Below are 17845 nucleotides of genomic sequence, written 5' to 3'. Positions count from 1 at the left end.
TCTCCATGAGGTTCCAGAGGCGCCAACGTTGAGGACCATAGTAGCGCATGTGGTGGAAGAGCTGCTCATTCTCCTCAACCTCTGCCTGGGAGCGCAGCTCCCGCTGGACCTTCAACTGCTCGCTCAGCTCATCGCGGCGCTCCTCAAAGCAGATACGGCAACAGCGAGGCGTGTATTTGAGACGCACACCCCAGTAGCTCAGCTCCTCCAGGAAGCTACAGGGGCACAGCTCATCCCGCACGCGCAGCACCCCAGAGGCATAGAAATTGTACACCAGCTGGAAGACGGCTGGGTCCCGATCAAAGAAATACTCATCCACCTGGGCAGCGTAGTCATCGCAGAGGCCCAACTGGCAACTACGGTCAGTGGAGGTAGCCAGGCGGCCCAGGCGGGTCTTGGGATAGATGGCCACTGCCTGGTAGGTGAGGCGGTAGCTTTGGCCGCCAACATTGATATTCAGCATGGACGGAGCAGACACTGTGGCCGAGGCTCTAGAAGAAAGAGCAGGGGAACAAGGAATGAATGATGAGGGCTTGTTTTCTCCATTACATGCATCTTCACTTGGCCATTTTCCTTGTTCTTCATCTTCATCATCTTCATCATCCACATAGTAGTTGTAATTCCCGTCAGGTCCCAGTGAGAGTAGGGATTGGGTGTTCAAGGGAGCAGTAGCAGAAAAACCACTCTGCTTGTCTACATGCATGCCTTTGTTATCCTTCCCCTTGTTGGGTGGTGGGAGGATATTTGGTGCTTCCCTCTCTCTGCTTTTACATTTCAGAAAAGGAAGATCTTGCTGCATGTTAAGCTGCAACATGCTATATTATTCCTTACTCTTCTTGCTTCTTTGCATTCACCTGATCAAGCAACTAACACCAGACCTTTCCAACACTACACAGGCTGACAATCTGGTTTTCTTCTCTCTTTATCTCAGTAGTATCATGCACAGCAGTGGTTCTGCATTTTTCTTCCTGCCAGCTACCACTCCAGTTGTTGTGAAAGCTCTGTGTGGGATATAGACATATGAAGACTGCTGTTGACCGTTTTAATCTTGCTGACAGCAAAGATCTGAGTGCTTAGAGGAGGGGATTTAAGGGCTATTATCCTGTTCCAGCCTCATTTCCCTTAGGCTGTGACGTGAATGATTATGGATCCATAAATCTATGAAAAATCAGTGGGGGGGGGGGGACACTAAAGTTTTATTGTTAGTAAAACCCACACATTTCCCTAACTCAAGTATATAGGTGTTAAAAATAATTTCAAAATCAAAATGTATAAGAGGGAGGGAGAGAGAGAACATTGCAGATTTCTTTCATCCTCATGAGCATAGCATAGCTTGGTTTTCCTTAATGAAAATAATGAATAATTGATATGCAGATAATGGGTAGAAACTCACTAGAGTATCTCTTAAAATGTTTTCAAAAGGTGAGCAAATAAAAGTCAGCCCTTTTTATTCCCAGTTAGAATATCTCTATTCGGTTAAGAGCTGAGGAAGGTTGCAGACTGTGCCTGAAGCTTTGGCTGTGCTCTGGAAGCACAGGTCTCATGCTCCTCTGGACTCTGTGGAAGTGAAGGACAAGGGTGTTGAAGGGGCTTCCAGCTTCAAGCTCTTAATGACTTGCTGCGAAACAGAGTAGAGTGACTCCTTTCTCTTGCAGATCATGTTAGAGTAGCATAAAATTGCACTGGGTAACTAGCAGAACTGGAGAGATGCTTTCTCTGTTTTGATGGAGGTTTCATCCTCAGCTCTGGTTGAGCTGACACTGTCATCTACTGTAACAATGAACATCCTGAAAGCCGGGTTACTTCTGCTTGTCAGCGGGAGCACTTCAGCTGAGCTAGAGCTCTGGTACAGCAGAGGATACACACAACATTGATCTTATGGTCTTGAACTTGAAGACCCCAATACTGTTGTTCTGGTGGTGTCCTACATGAAGTAAGTGCTGTTCCTGTGAGAATAACCCCTCTTTTTTTCCCCATTTCCCTACCACCAGTTCTAGCTTTTATATTTACTAGCTCGTGACAAACTGGAAGACATGATAGCGGAGCATTTTGCAATACTTTTGTTCTCAGGTTGTATTCTAATCAGTGGATCACACTGTTCAAGGTTTTTTCGGGTCACACTGTTTAAGGCCTGGTTTATTTGCAATTCATTTAACTCTGCTTGAAAGTGTTTTACTTCATGAATTTGTCTCCACTGCTCATCCTCTTTCTTGCTGCAAAAAAGGCAATGCTCCTGTTAATAGGGTCTGTCAGTGCCCTTTTAGAGATACCAATCTGTTTTGCCATTTGCTTTGAACTTTAAACCATCATGAGTCTTTCGTACAGCAACCTTAATGCAAATTAATGTGCAATTTCAAGGCCGTTTCTCTCCCCTAAGCAAACTAATTCAGACATAAGAGAAAAAAGGTAGTCTGCAATGCCATCATTTTACTACAACAAATTGTTGAATATTTCTTAATCAAAATACAGTTTAGACTATAATCATATTCCTCTTACCAGCCTCTGCTGTAGCATTTAATTTTATTTTTTGTCAAGCTCCAGGTCTCACTTCTGAGAAGTATCCAGTAAGGCTTATTGCTCACTACTCATGAAATACTTTCTCACACCATACTGCAGTAGCAGGAGCTTCTACAGAGTGAACTTCATGATTGCCAGATACCAGTTCCTCTTGCACCTGGACTCAGACCTTGGACATCATTACTAAGCAAAGCAAGGAAAATTGCTGGCTTCGCTTCTACTCAAGCTAACCATATTGACCTAGATGTTCTTCGGAAAAGATCTCTCAGGGACCTGCTGCATTCTACTCGAACTTGCCTCTAACTGATAAAATAGGTAAAATAAAATTACTTTTTTTGTGTGTGTGTGGGTAAAATTAGATTCTGAGCTGCTAGATTCTCAGCCTAGACAGGTATGAAAATGAAGTGACCAGAAAAGACTCACTTTTTTCCCTTATCTACCTTATTCAGTGTGCTGCTTATCTTCATATATATCATTAGTAAGAATTGCACAGCATCTTCTTGTATGGGGAAGAGAAGGCTATGGGCTGCTGAAAGAGCTAATTAGTAAGGCACCTTGGAAATCTTATGTTTTTAAAGTTATTTGGGTCCAGAATTGCTGTTCACTTTGTAAGAGCTGTCTTTTAGGAGTGCAGGAGCAGACAATTTCAAAGTGTTGGCATTCAAGCCAGTGGGGCAGAAGGTTGGCTTTGCTGAGAAAGGATCTTCTTCTAGAATTTAGGTGGAGAAGGAAAGGGTATGGACATTGGAAGCAAGGACAGATTACATGGGAGGATGACAGAGATGCTGCTTGCCTGTGTAGAGAGAAAATTGGTGTGGCCAAAACTCAATCAGAGTTCAAGCTGGCCAGCACTGTCAATAGCAACAAAAAGGGCTTGCCTTTTAATTTTTTTTTTAATATTCTAACAGAAAAAGGAGGATCAGGGTAAACATTGCTCCATTTCTTGATGAGGTCAGTTATGTCAGAAATAGGAGTGTAGACACAGTAGAGAAGTTTAATGCCACCTTTGTCTCTGCCTTCAACACTGATGATGGGATCTGGGATCCTTGGAGCCCTCTGTAGGAAGACTGTCACTTCAGGAATGATAAACTCCTAGGTGACTCTGAAATTGATCTATAATATTTTTATAAATGATCTGGATGTAGGAGCCAAATGCACATTAGGTAAGTAAGTGTGTTAATGATACTGAAGCAGCAAGAGCTGCGGACTCTCTTGAGGGTAGAGAGGGCCTACAGAGAGACATGGGTAGACCTGGGCAACTACCAACCATATGAAATTAAACAAGATCAGTTGCAGGATTCTCCACCTGGGATGGGATAATCCTGGCTATACACACAAACTGGAGGACAAGAGGCTGGAGAACTGTGGGTTTGGGTTGGTGGCAAGTTGAGTTTGAGTCAACAGTGTACCCTGGCAGCCAGGAGGGCCATCCATGTCCCAGGGGACATGAGGCACAGCATCACCAACCAGGTAAAGGAGGTAATTGTCCTGCTCTGCCCTATGCTTGTGCAGTGTCACCTTCAGTGCTGTGCACAGATTTAGGCACCACAATATAAGGATATCAAATTATTAGAGTGTGTCCAGAGAACAGTAACCAATATGGTGAAAGAACTCAAGGGCAAGACTGAGGTCATTTGGTTTCCTCAGCTTGGAGAAGACAAGGCTGAGGTGACCTCAGGGCAGCCTACAACTTCCTCAAGCTGGGTGGTGGAGTGAGAGGTTCTGATCTCCTGTCTTTGGTGGCCAGTGATAGGACATGAGGAAATGGAATGGAGCTACATCAGGTCAAGTTCATACTGGATGTTAGGAAAAGGTTCTCCATGGAGATGGTGATCAGTGATTGAAACATGCTCCCCAGGGAAGTTGTCACAGCACCAAGGTTGTCAGAGTTCAAGAACAGTCTGGATGATGCTCTTAGTCATATGGTTTAGTTTCAGGTAGTCCTACGAGGATCAGGGAATTGGATTCATTGAGCCTTATGGGTCCCCTCCAACTTGAGATGTTGTATGATTTTATGATTCTATGCATTGAAGAAGAAATGTGAAACCCTAATCGTCAGTAACAGTGGAGAATGCTGTCCAATTGGCCAAGCAGTTCTCTGGATACCAGCTTCCTGAGAACAGGATTTTCACAAGAGAAAACTATAATTAAAATGGAAAACACACAAGAAGACGAGTCTTTGCAAATCTGCATTTTCTGGAGTGCTAGCTTTTCCCAGGAATAGGGGACTGTATAACTGCAATGCTCCTTCACTGAGAAAATCAGCTTCAGAATTGAGTATATGTGCTTTATCTTGGTTAAAGACTAACAGAACTTTTAAATTAAAATTACTAGAAAGAATTTATATGATCCTGTAAGGCCTCAGTGGATTAGTTCCTACCCCAGTAGAGTAACTTTTCACATATTAGTAGTTTTTTAATGTCAGGAAAGGCTTGTAAGGTCATCTGTTCTGACCTACTTCAACAATGACCCCAGAACTTCACTCAGAAATTTTGCCATTGTGCTAGAAAGTGTCTCTAACTTGAAATCAGCTCAGCTATCCACAGGGAATTGCACTGAAAAATACATGTTTCAAAGGGTCCAGACGGGCTTTTTCCTTAACCTCCAGTGACCTCTCAAGCTATGCTGACAATGTGGAAAATACTGCTAATGATGACTATTAATGATGTAATAGTTATTAATGTCCTGTTTGCCATATTAGGGCACCCAAAAAGTATAATAGGGCTGAAGGTAGACTGACTTGCTGCACTGTCTGCTAAAAGTGGGAGTGATGACTCAGCAAGTAGGAGAAATAAGATCCTGTTCTGTTTGCCTCTCCACATACCAGTTCTTTGTAATGAGAGTAAAGAAAAAAAATTTACAAATCCTGAGCTAGAACTTTGTCAAAATAGCAGATGTGCTTAGAGCTGAAGCAACCTTCACACTGTACTTTGTCTCCACCCAGCTCAGTTAGTTTCAAATGCAAGCAACAGTGAGCAAGAGGTTCCTTTCTGCTGTGTAATTTCAGGCATCTTTGCACCCTATCACCCTGGCAGACTTTGTCAGCCCTCAGAACGACATGCTGTTGCTGAACAAATCTTCCCTGCTCGTTGTTTTTTCTATTTCTGATTGTTTGGGTGTTTTCTCCCCACTTGCCAACTCTGGTGCTGCAGCCACCCAGAGGATGCTTAGAAAAGCCAGAGTGGGAAATGAGGATCATTGAGGGGTGGAATAATCATCATCACCCAGCTGCTCACATCTCTTCCTCCTTACAAGTAATAACTCATGTGCCTGTGCAATCCCCTGCCTTCGAGCACCAGCATTGCCTGCACCTACAGGGTAAAAGAACACAGAGCGACAGCTACGAGCATAGACAAGAGGCATAGGGACAGCCTGGGGTTAAGTCGTTGGCTAAGTAACTGAGCAGTTAGGCTGTGTCAGCCATGTAAACAGTGCTGATGTCAAGGGGTGTACCTTGACTGCAGCAGAGTACTTGAGCCCAGAGACCTAGGAAAAACTACATGACTTACTACTGCTGTTTGTGTATCAATGTGCCATTGCCAGTATCTATTCCACCTGTGCCATTCTATGCTTTCTCTTCACTCTCCCAGTGAACTTTTGCTGCTTGTTGTAAATTACTTTTTTTAGCAGATAAACTCAGTGTTTACTGTAGCCAGTCCTTAAATGCTTTTGCAGGGAAATATCCCTGTCATGAAGTCACCTAGGAGCTTACTCAGTCAGAATTACCTACAAGGAACACAGCAAGAGCTAGTCAGCCACAGAGCAGCTCTGAAACCTGCATCGTGTGAGGTGCATTGGCATCTGTGTATGTACTAGCTCTTACTAGACACTAGGCACATTCAAGATATGATTCTGGCTACGAAGATGAAAACTCTGAATTCTGCCCTAAACTGCACCTTTGAAACTATCAGAAGACTATAAGGAGTATTATACAGTTGGTGTTAAGGAATAGCAGAATGAAGCAGTTCCTTTAATAAATATGAAAGGACTATAACTATCAGGGGATAGGAAGAGTGCTAATCTCTAGACAGCAACAAGAAATTATATTATAATGGATTGATGCCTGCCTTATTAAATCTTGAGCCTAGCCGTGTGCAGAGGAATACTGTTTGGCTAAGATCTTGCAATGGACTGTGAGAGGAAAGGCAGCAAACATTGATTCTCTATTTTGCAAAAGTTATGCTATAACAGGAGCTGAAGGGAGGCATAGGAGACAGGTGAGTGATCAGACAGAGCTCAGGTTTCCATGTGTTTAGATTCTATTTGCAACCTAAGGAGTTTAGCTCATGCAGTCCCTGAATGGTAGAAAGAGACCAAGATCCAAGATCCTGAATTGTTTTTTCATAATTTGAATCTGCTTCAGGCAATTGCTTTACACCAGCCAGTATATGAAACAAGAAATAGAAGAGTCTTTAGAAGAAGACATGCACATGCAAGTCTTTGCCTGGAATCCCAGCATAAGCATGGCCAGCAGTAAGAGCACAGTGCTAGTAATCTGTACAGGCAATATACAGATTTTCACATGTGTATACAGACACTGACACAATGAGCAGAGAAATACCATGGTGAACCTAAGGCTGACAGTGACAGGGCACAGAGTGCTTTTTCACACAGGAGAACAGGAATTGCCTCTCTGCATACCAGGGATCTCCCAACACATGCAAGAACTAGCTAGTTCCACAGTGGACAGGACAAAGTTAACATGGAAAAAAGGGTACCGTAAACATTAGACAGGATGAAACCATAGGAAAGGCCCCCCAGATATATCCTGGGTGTACATCTCAATGCACATGAGCCCAAGGGCACGGACATGGCCACGGTTACCAAGGCACTAGCTGAGCCATGGAGTCTGTCTGTACACAAGCCCTGAACTCACAGAAGATGCAAAATAATGCAGCACTCTTGCATTGCAATCTTAAATAAATTCAATGTCTTGTGTTCACTACATGCTATGGGTATGGACAAAGAGACCACAGCTATTCTTATGTGGAATGACTTGCTAAACTGGGGTATCTGCCCATGAGTTTGATTCTTTATATGTTCAATGGTGATACCTGTGATGTTCACCAGACTACATATCCAGAAATACACAAGAGTCACATGGCTCATGTAAATGGGAAAATGGTGGGAAAAAATATATATCTAGCACAAGCTTCAGCAAGTCAATGCATTACAGCAGCAAACATGCATATGAAAAATTGACACAAAAAGAACACATTTCTGTATTCCTCTAGCTTAGTGAATTCATAACCCTTTTTTACAGGTGGGATGCTGAGCAACAAAATGATTTAACCTGGAAACAAGAAGGAGAAGAATCAAACAGTACTTTCTCTATTTCATGTTGCTGGGGTTTCCACTGGACCTTGTCTGCTGTATGCAGTGGCTCATTCATAAACATTCAGACACAGGCAGGTGGTGCCAGCCCTGCAATGAACACAAGCAAACATTAAAAAGCACATAACAGCAGCAGCAAGAACAAATTTTACTAAATGAGTGGGAGTGAGTATTAGCTGTATGTAGAGAAATAGGCAAAAGGCTGGAAGCAGAGACCAAGTCATGACAATAACACATTGCTAAGCATGTGGGAGGAGTGACCTGTGCAATCAACAGGCTTTTATGTTTTCTGAACATTACACCTTTATAAGAATCTGAACTTTTCTTGCTGACAGAGTCCAGCTTCCAGTTTTGCTTTGAGACTTTTCTTCTTACTGCTGAAAAGGAGGAAGTATGGATTTATTTATATAATGCTTGCACTTCCTCTCTCTCCCAGGAATTTACTCTTGTGGGGGTTTTGCTTGTTTTGCTGTTTTCTTATGTGTGAGAAGGGTACTTTTTACTGGCAGCATACAGTGATACAGTATTTTTCTCTGCTTTTCTCTCTCTTTTTTTCTTTTTTTGCTTTTCATCTTTTTTCTTTATGTGAGAGGACCCTGCAAAATCAATAGTGCCGCTACACCTATCAAAAATCATCTAAACCTCAACAGTGATAAAGTCACAAAGTAGAAGCCACAGGTGAAAGTCTGTCCTGAGGAACAGCAGTCGCTCAACCCACACAGCCCTTCCTGGCACATTAAGCAGCATGGCATGCATTCCCTTTTCAGATTTCAGGATCATGGGTGGGCTGGACACCAAACTCTCCCATGAATTGCAGAGAGACTATGGAGTTTGTAAACTGTATCATTCTGATACTGTTCCAGTCAAGATTTGCTCCCTTTTCCCTGTTTGCATCCCACCTCCAGCAAGAACCAACCACCAGGGTCACAAATCTCACCCTGATGTAGTTTGTGATAATCCATATGTCAGGATCTTGAAAAACAAATAACAAACAAGCAAGCAAACAAACAAAACCCCAAAAAACAAACCAACCAACCAAAATCAATGATTCCGCCCCACTCCCTCCCTGTGATTCCTTTCCATGCCCCACCAAAAGAAAACAAAAGGTGCAAAATAGAGAGTTCCTTTTGGTGGTATAATGGTGAGCTGTGTTGGACTCAGTTATGGGTTGATCTGATAGATACATGTATCGTGGTCTCTGGAGAGCAATTCCTCCTGATTTATACATTCTGTCACATGCTGTGCTGAAAACTGCTAATTCTTTACTTAGACTTTATTGAAACCGTCTAGCAACAGGAAAAAATCCAACAGCTCTTTCATGCACATTGCATGTAACAAGACCACACAAATTTGGAAAAGACTTCATGCAAGGCATGTATCCAGGAATACTTTTCAAGATATCTGATAGTTTTCTCTAAGATATGTCCCATAACAAACACACCCATTGTAATAACTTTTTCCATAGTTCCTTCTTGTTTCCTTGAGTGTGACTGCCCCTCTTGAGCCTCTCCTATCCTCGCGCTATCAGTGATATTAGCACAGTTCAGCTGTCTCCTTGACACTTCCTTTCTGCTTTGCAGCTGAATTACCCTCATGCACAGGTCTAATGCTATGCTACATCCCAAACTGAAAGAACAGCCTAGCACCTGCCAGGTCCTCTGCCTAGGTGTACTCACAGGCATATCTAGCTTCACACCAGCATTACCTTTGAGGAGAGGAGAAGGGGTGCCACGCACTTTGGAGTGAATTTTCTGACTCCATACTTGTAAGTCCATAATGCATAGAGGATTTTTCAAGGCTGTGCTGTTGTGAAATTTTGTTTGCTCCTTGCATATGCGTGTCACACATATACCTGTGAGTTTGGGACTGCATACACGTGGCTCTGCTTTTCTGGTATTTATTTCTTGCTTCCTTTTTTGCCCTTATTGTATCTGTGCTGTACTGTCTTTGTCCCTTCTGTCCACCTGCTCTACAGAAGAATCTCTTTCTATAAAATCAGTGGCACCAGCACAGTTCTGTTTTGATTCAGCTGTATATGTACTTCATGAAGACTTCTCTATCCACAGCATGCTTGAGGGCTCATCTCTTAATTTCATTATGAGAGTTTAATATTCTCTACCACTGTGAAATTCAAAGAACAAAAAGTGTATGCTTTTAGCATACAAACTGAAATATATAGCTGCAAAATGATTAGTTTCCTTACACACAAGAAAGTTGGCTAAAAATGAACAAGATACTCCTGGAACCTTTCAGAGGAGTTCAGGTAAGTGTGCAGTGACAGGAAAGTGATCACTCATTACCGAGATACTTTGTTCAGAGTTGACTGTGATTTTAAATTCCAGGAGATATTTTCCAAACACAAACACAGATTTATAATAAAGCTCTCTATCTACAAAGTTGCATACTAAAGAACACATCAGTTCAGGGGCAGAGAAGGCTTTTGGAAGCCTGGATTTTAGCCAGTTTTCGTGTGTGGGTGTTTGCTCACACACATATTTATGCATATGTGTGAAAATCTGTCAGTAAGATTGCTATCCTTATCCCAAACCCTTGCCATTTGTAAATCACTTTAATACGGTGAGCTTTGCAGGCATTTAATGAATATGGAGTCAAGTGGTTTTAACAAGATTCTGTCATTTATTTTCCCACTCTGGCCACACACTGTGCAGTACTGGCTTGAATTACAGGCTAAATTTTCTAGAGGAGAAGATTCAATTTCCAATTCTCTACTCCTCTGCTCAATACAACACAATACCTAAAACATTTTTTTTCTTTGGTGTTCCCAGAAACTGTCATTGTTTGAAGAGTGAACAAGACAGAGAAAAGATCTTTTGCTGATATTGCCTCTGAAGAAATAATTAATGTACCTTTGAAAATATTCCCTTGATTTTGAGTTCTGGGGAAAAAAAGAGGCACTTCTCTTTGACTCCCCCAGCCTCAAGGACTGTCAAGAGAAAGAAATAGTATAGCTGCAAAACTGTGAAAGATTTTCAAATGTGACAGAATATCAAGTGCCTATTTAAGCTAATCACTACCTTTGTCAAATACTATTTAGAAAATCATTCTGAAAATCGGTTCTTTTAGAAAATACACTGTGCTCTGCTGTGTTAAAATGAGGTCACAAATCCCTGTTTTGCAACTAAGAATGCTAATTTGGCTATAATGACAGGTTAATTGCCTGATGCTTTATGTCAAATGAATTACTGTGTCATCTAAGACCTCTGTACACAAGATGTTATTTTCAGATTGCTTGGAAAGCAGTATTAAGAAAATATACTGTAGAAACATGACATCATTGCTATTGTGGATAACCGTGGATCAGATGACTGAATCTGCAGATGGGGAAAACCCCCAAAATTTGCTATAGCTACATGTGGGGAGTGTCTCTATCTATTTTTCATCAAAGGCTGATGTTTGTCCCTGTTGCCCTTTGCATCTCTTTAGGGACATACACCTCTATGAGAACCATGCTACTGTGGTTCCACTATACCTCTTCCACAGGCAGCATCTCCAGAGAACTACTTTTACAGCTATGTGTGAAATTCCATGTGGTGCCTCTGTACCAAAACTGACTTCTGCTGAGTGACAGTGTCACAGTTTACTCTTCCCTTACTTGTCTGGGCTTTGCTTCCTATATACCCCTATGCATTGTGTCAGGTGAGTTATCTGCATTGCAATGGCATTGCAGCAGTTTACTTCAGCCTACAATCATGCCTAATGTTTTTGAAGCATTAAAATCACTTTCTTGTTCTCACAAAGCAGTGTAGTAGCTCAAACATGATGTTAACATCAAGGTACAGGGAAATGTTCAGAGGAGAGAGATGAGATCCTTGGGACTTTTTATTCTTCACTGTGATTTCACTTCTCTTTTGTTTCTACTGAAAATCAGTTCATACTGACATCAACATGACATAATATACGAAAAATACAGCTGCTACCTGTGAAACTGGTAGTCTTTGAGAGTTCTTCAGAGCTACCACATTAGCCTGATGCATATTGCTTCACTGTGATGAGGGATTGCAGAAATACCGGATCTAAATAGCCTAAAAAGCTTCAAGCAGACTTGAAGTTTATCTCTGTAAGTAGCCTTAGAAGAGTAAAAAATAGTAAAAGAACAAAAATCAAATAGTAAAGATAGTAAAAAGAAAAAATAGAGTAAAGGAGTCAGTCACTCTAACAGGAAGTCAGAAGAAAGAGTCAGACAGGTGAGCTTTTCTGTGCTGCAGGTGCAAAAGAGTGGCATGAGTGGAAAGACATGGTTGCCTGGATTAGATGGGCTTCATTGCAGCTCGAACTGGGGTTACTGAAGCTGGTGTTCAAAGTGGAAGAACATCATTTTTCATCCTGCATGAGGATGGCTTAGTACTAAGCTACAATGAGGGAGGGATTTATGGATGGAGGGAGGGAGGGAGGGAGGGAAGAGGAAACTTCCTAGAGTTAGCTGGCACTGGGTGGCCTGAGACAGCAAAAAGAGGAATGAGAAATGCAGCTGGGAAAGTATATAGTTCATTCACAAGTGAGGCAGATTTGAGAGAAACAAGCCAGACATAACCAACTGTTAATAGCTAATAAAGGATCTTGGCAGTGTATCAACAGTGATTTGCCTAAGTTGTCAGCACTCCTGTTTAAAATCTATTTGAGGTGCTGGAAAGCACAGAAAAAGTGTAATTATATTGCATGCTAGTTTTTCTTATGAGGGTTTTGGTGATACTTACAGGACCAAGGGGCCTGTTAATGGCCAGGAGGTCCCTTCCAGCATGATCTCTGACTTATGATTATTCAGTCATTTGTGACAGGTCAGGCACTTTCCAGAACATGCTTGTGTGATATTTTCCTGCCTCAGAGACCATATGGTCCAATAGACATTTTCATGTCCTGTCACTCACTGATTTCCTTAATATGTTCAAAACAGATTTCTTTCTCAGTAACTTGCTAAAATCCTCTGCTAGGACAAGTGGGTCCTGAAGGACAATTCTCTGTCACCATTCTGCTTCACTAACTGTATTATGTTATGTCTTACTTCATTAACTGTCTTCCATCCACTCTGTTACCAGCTTAATTCTCCACTGGCTTGGCAGTGTAGTTCCTATGTGTGTGTATGGCTCATCACAGCAAAACTTGGCTCTTTGGGGTCAAGAAGTTCAGTAATCTGCCAAACATAATTTAGCTATGAAAAGTGTGGGTTGCCATTAAAGAGAAAGCCAAGTGTGAAGGTGAAATGGTAGGAAGCAGTGGCTGCAGATCAGAAGGACCAGAGGAAGCGAGAAAAGGAGACCTGAGATTAAAAAAAAACCCCACATGCTCGGGTATTTATCTTTTATAATTTAAAGGTGAGTCAGGCAGACCAGGCAATAGGGAGAGATCATACCAAATTGCTCTGAGACTCCAGAGAGTGATAAAGAGGGTGTTTAAGCACATCAGTCTTTTCTTCACCTCCTTTCCCTTGTTTGATGAAAGAGGAAATTATCCATTTTGTGATTCTTTACTACTCTATGGTATAAAGACAGTAAGTTGCATTCGGGGTTTTAGCTACTCCTGGGGACAGTGGAAGCAAGTATACCATCGCTGACATGAACACATCACCACCAATGTGAGTTTCAGTATCTTTGCATTAGAGAACAAAACCAGGGAAGAAACCTTGGCTTGCTCTCTTTCCTGGCTGGAAACAGTAAGGAAGCCTAGACTGGTGACAAGAAGCTACTTAGGCTCAGTAGTGGAAGGCAGCAAGCGGCCAAGGGATACTGAGAGAATGAACATCAAAGAACAGGGAGGATGGTAAAGAAGAACCAAACCTCATCCTCACCAAAGACCCCCAGGAAATACAAAAACAACAGCGTTCATGCAAAATGAAGACTGAAGTTTGGTGTGTATTCTCCTGTCCTCTCCACAAGCTGTTAAAGCAGGTGGGGTTAGTGATCTTTATCTCCTCATCCCTGATGGCTCCCTCAGGGAGCTGTCTCTGTTTAATGGGCTGTCAGGGACCCATGCATGCATAGAGTTACATGTCCCATTGTGAGATGCTTCACCCCAGGGTGGGGAGCCAAGCATTCCTACATGGGGCTGGGAAGCCAAGCATTCCCACAGGGATATAAGCTGGGGTTTGGACCAGCACAGGAGCCCTTTGCCTGCTGGATTTCCTGAGGACAAGAGCTGCCGCAGGACCTTCGGAAGAGGACCGGATCTGTGGGATCACTGCTCCAACAGACCCATCACTCCAGGAGGACTGCAGCACCATTTAATCAGACTACTACCAACACCCTGACTGACAGGGTGTCAGGTTACTTTCTGACTCTGTCAGTGGTTTCTTTTTGTACTGTTGCATTTGTTGTTGTTTTGTTTTGTTTTTCCTATTAAATTGTACTTCTGACTTGGAGTCTTTCACTGGTTTGCTTTCAAACCAGCACAACAGCAAGTGGTGAAATATGTAATGCACATAGGGAAGAAGGCTTACAGTGGGACCCTGTGAAAACCAGTAGCCACAGCTCATCAGTTGCCTCACATTTTCCAGGACTGTGGTCAGTTTTGTAGACCTTGGGAAGAAAGCTCAATTTTACAAGGATGAGGGATATTTAAAGAGAAAGTTGCTATCTGAACTGTTTTCCTAGTATTTTTTTTTTCTGTGCCTTCGCGAAAGTGGCTACCAGAGCTGTTATTCTCATTCCTGACTCTTCCTCCATGTCTCCCCATTGAGATGAACCTATGAGTTCACACAGAGGCTGCTGAAGACAGGACAATATGTGCTAGTCATAAAGCATCACAGTGCAGCTCTAAACTTGCTGCATACACATTGGAGTAACATGCTTGACTTCAAATAAAATATTTTTATCTGAATTATATTACCATTTAGCACTGTTGGTTGAGGCTCTGACAGTTCAGATATTACTTTGCCTCTAGCCCACCATCTTGCTCCTGCCTGCTGCAGGTGTCCACAGCCTTTCCCAAAGCTTGTGATATTCCACTACAAAGAGTGACTTGCGTAATTTTGGGAAGGGGATGTATGTCACCCCTCGGCTACCCTGAGAATAAGAGGGGACCTGGGCATCCTTTATAGTGTCCAGGGTTGCTGTTTTGCTTGTGATCAGAGTTAGGAACTGCAGTTTGTTTTGTTTTGCTATGAAATGTGCTTTAAGCTAAATCCTGATCTAAAATTAACCCAGCAGTACATCTTCAGCTCATGGATTCCTTGCACTTCCTTTTTTTTTTTCTGGTTTTCTGAGCAATTGAATACCCGTCCTAGGCTGACATAAGTCCAGAGGGACTATACTGTAATGAGCACAGAAAAGACATTATAGCCAATTTTGTAAACGAAGCAGCACAGGAGGAATACCATTTTCTTGACTGCAGTCTAATTTATGAATTAAAGAAACACACACATAATACATTTAACAACAGATGACAACAGCCTGCTTGATTTGAGAGTTCAAGTTACAAGGCATGAGGTGAGGATTTTGGGGCACTAGGGCTTGTGGAGTGACTATCACCACGGTCTCGTTCCAGGAGCAACAACATGGGACTGCAATCTTCGGCTCTCCAAGGACCAGCACCTTCACAGTACCAACCCACATGCTGCCTGGACCAATGCTTTCAGGTTTTCTGGGAGGCTGTGGCCTAGTTTGGGTGTCTGTCCCTGTAACTCCAAGTACTCCATCAAGATGGAGAGAGTAGCTCAGTCTCTAACTCAGAGTGCAAGGGCGGGACCAGCAGCATAAGCCAGGCTAGCAAGGTGGAATGAGCTAACTAATTTAGGTGCTGTAGTAGGTAGTAACAGAAAGCAAGTGGGTTAAACTGCTCCCTGAGACTCAGTTGAATTGCAAGCACATAGAGTCCATTCTTGACTGGATTCAGACAAGCAAATCTGCCCTCCCCTCCAGGCTCTGGCAGCAGAAGCAAGACTGATCCTCTGTCTGAATAAGTCAATGTAAATTATTATGATACTGTACATACAGAAGGGAATGCAGCTTTAGCTGCAGTTCTAACAAATTATACTGAAGGAGAATCTGGGATGATGTATTTTTAGTCCATTTGAGATGAAACAGTGATGTCATATTCAGACAGTGCAAGACCCCTCCAGGCTCTGGCAGCAGAAGCAAGACTGATCCTCTGTCTGAATAAGTCAATGTAAATTATTATGATACTGTACATACAGAAGGGAATGCAGCTTTAGCTGCAGTTCTAACAAATTATACTGAAGGAGAATCTGGGATGATGTATTTTTAGTCCATTTGAGATGAAACAGTGATGTCATATTCAGACAGTGCAAGAAATATAGTAATAGATGTTAATAGGTCACTGACAGAGAAATCCCTTTTTAGCCTTTTGCCTATGCAAGCTTCCAGTGGAGTTCACCTTAAAAAACAGTGATAGAAAAAAATCAGTGGAGAATGAATTTAAGGATTCAGCATTACAAGTTGTCTGTAGCTTCAAGTGAGTACTATGCATTCAGACTGCAGATGCAGCACCTTGGGAGCTGTGAAGGGTGCTTGCTCCAGCAATGCAAACAGGATCTGATGGCTCATACATGCACATAATGATGACTGACAAACAAGAGGGGGTTTTGGTAGTTTTATTTCCTGTTGTTGTGACTGGATGCCATGGTGACCGGAGGTATAAATAGGCAGATAGTTTAGATGGATAGAGAAGTTGGTTCTTTATGGCATGAAATGTCAGTTCAGCTGAAAATTCTTTGCACTTCAGTATAATGCTTGCATAGCACATTTATCTACCTGTAAGATCAAAATTTTATTTTTAATGAACCAGATGTGGTCTCCTGAGGAGAAGCGATACCTCATGTTTTTAGAGCATTTCCAGGGACAACACCATAATGTTAGAACCTCAATATATTTTGAGAAGGAAGGATCTCCTAGTCAGAGCCTTTAAAGATATAATTTCCCTTAGATTTGTTTGAAACTGCAAGGTTTGGGGATTTGCTGACAGAATCCCAGCAAAGTGTTATATGAAAATACTACACTTGTCGTTTTTCATCAGTAATGCCCTAAAGGGAAATTTCATTTATCAGGCCTGTTCACAGGAGAGTTTATGTCCTGTCTAATGAACTGAAAAAAAATTGGATTTGTTTCTGTATTTTAATTTGTTGTGTTAGCAGTAAAGTTAAATTGTATTAATTGTTTACTGTGTTTTTGAGAGCTGGAGTACCTTAGGTAATTAATTACCCTGGAGTTATTGCTGCTCTCTGTGTGAAAAGTGTAATACTTAGTATGTTGATGAGAACAGACACAGCCTTGCTCCCTGCCTTGGTGAATTCAGCAAGAAGGTTAAAATGTGAGACCTTGCAGTTTTCCCAGCTTTGAGCACTATGTGAAAGCACAACTAAAGATGTGGATAAGTAGGAAACAGATAACTTTGGGCATGACTTGGCAGTGGTGGGACAGGTCTGTGTCTTGGCAATACAGCTGAGCATAGGCTGAGTCAGGTCTCCAGGTGCGAGACTGAAGCTGTCCTGGCACACCAAGCTCAGAATTTGAAATTCCTCTGTTGCTAATCCCCTTCTCTCAGCTTCCATGGGGAAATGCACTTCAGTGCTGGACCCCATGAAAAACCCTGGTTATGCCAGACTCCAAAGCCCTGTTGTCCACTCAGGGCCAATGCAGCTCTGGGTTGTGCTGCCTGTCATCATGGGTGGGCTCAACAGGGTCAGTCTTGCCTCTGCCCACATCTGCCATCACCTCATCACCTGCCCTGTGTGTTATCCCGTGGGGAAAATCTGCCCTAAACGAAAGGTTCAGCATGCTGCTCTCTTCATGGAGCAACTCCTTTCTGTCACATGTATAACTCTGTGTCTCTGTGTGTGTGTGTGATGGATGAGGATAGACAGATCTGTGGGGTCACACATGCCCTGACTGACATTCTGTGTAGTCTAACATTCCCTAGGCAGTTTAAATCTGGGAGGAGTCAGCTGATGTGTGCTTATGGGGATCATACTGTCCAGGTGAAGGAATACTGCATGTCTTGTCCTTAGGAGTGGATAAATTGGCAA

At 42.4% G+C, this 17845-nt stretch overlaps 1 protein-coding gene across 1 annotated transcript in view; it reads right to left on the bottom strand.

The window, feature by feature from the left end:
- KCNV2 (potassium channel, subfamily V, member 2) overlaps positions 1-814 on the bottom strand; it is a 5262-nt gene extending 4448 nt beyond the window's left edge. Inside the window, exon 1 of the mRNA XM_009074778.1 lies at positions 2-814. Coding sequence (XP_009073026.1) covers positions 2-814 — 813 coding nt within the window. The remainder of the gene's footprint in view (position 1) is intronic.
- Positions 815-17845: the final 17031 nt, after the last annotated feature.

The sequence above is a fragment of the Acanthisitta chloris genome, unplaced genomic scaffold (assembly GCF_000695815.1).
Source record: "Acanthisitta chloris isolate BGI_N310 unplaced genomic scaffold, ASM69581v1 scaffold7745, whole genome shotgun sequence".
Lineage (NCBI taxonomy): Eukaryota > Metazoa > Chordata > Aves > Passeriformes > Acanthisittidae > Acanthisitta > Acanthisitta chloris.
Note: the sequence above shows the minus strand (reverse complement) of the source record. Positions and strands in the feature narration are given on the sequence as shown.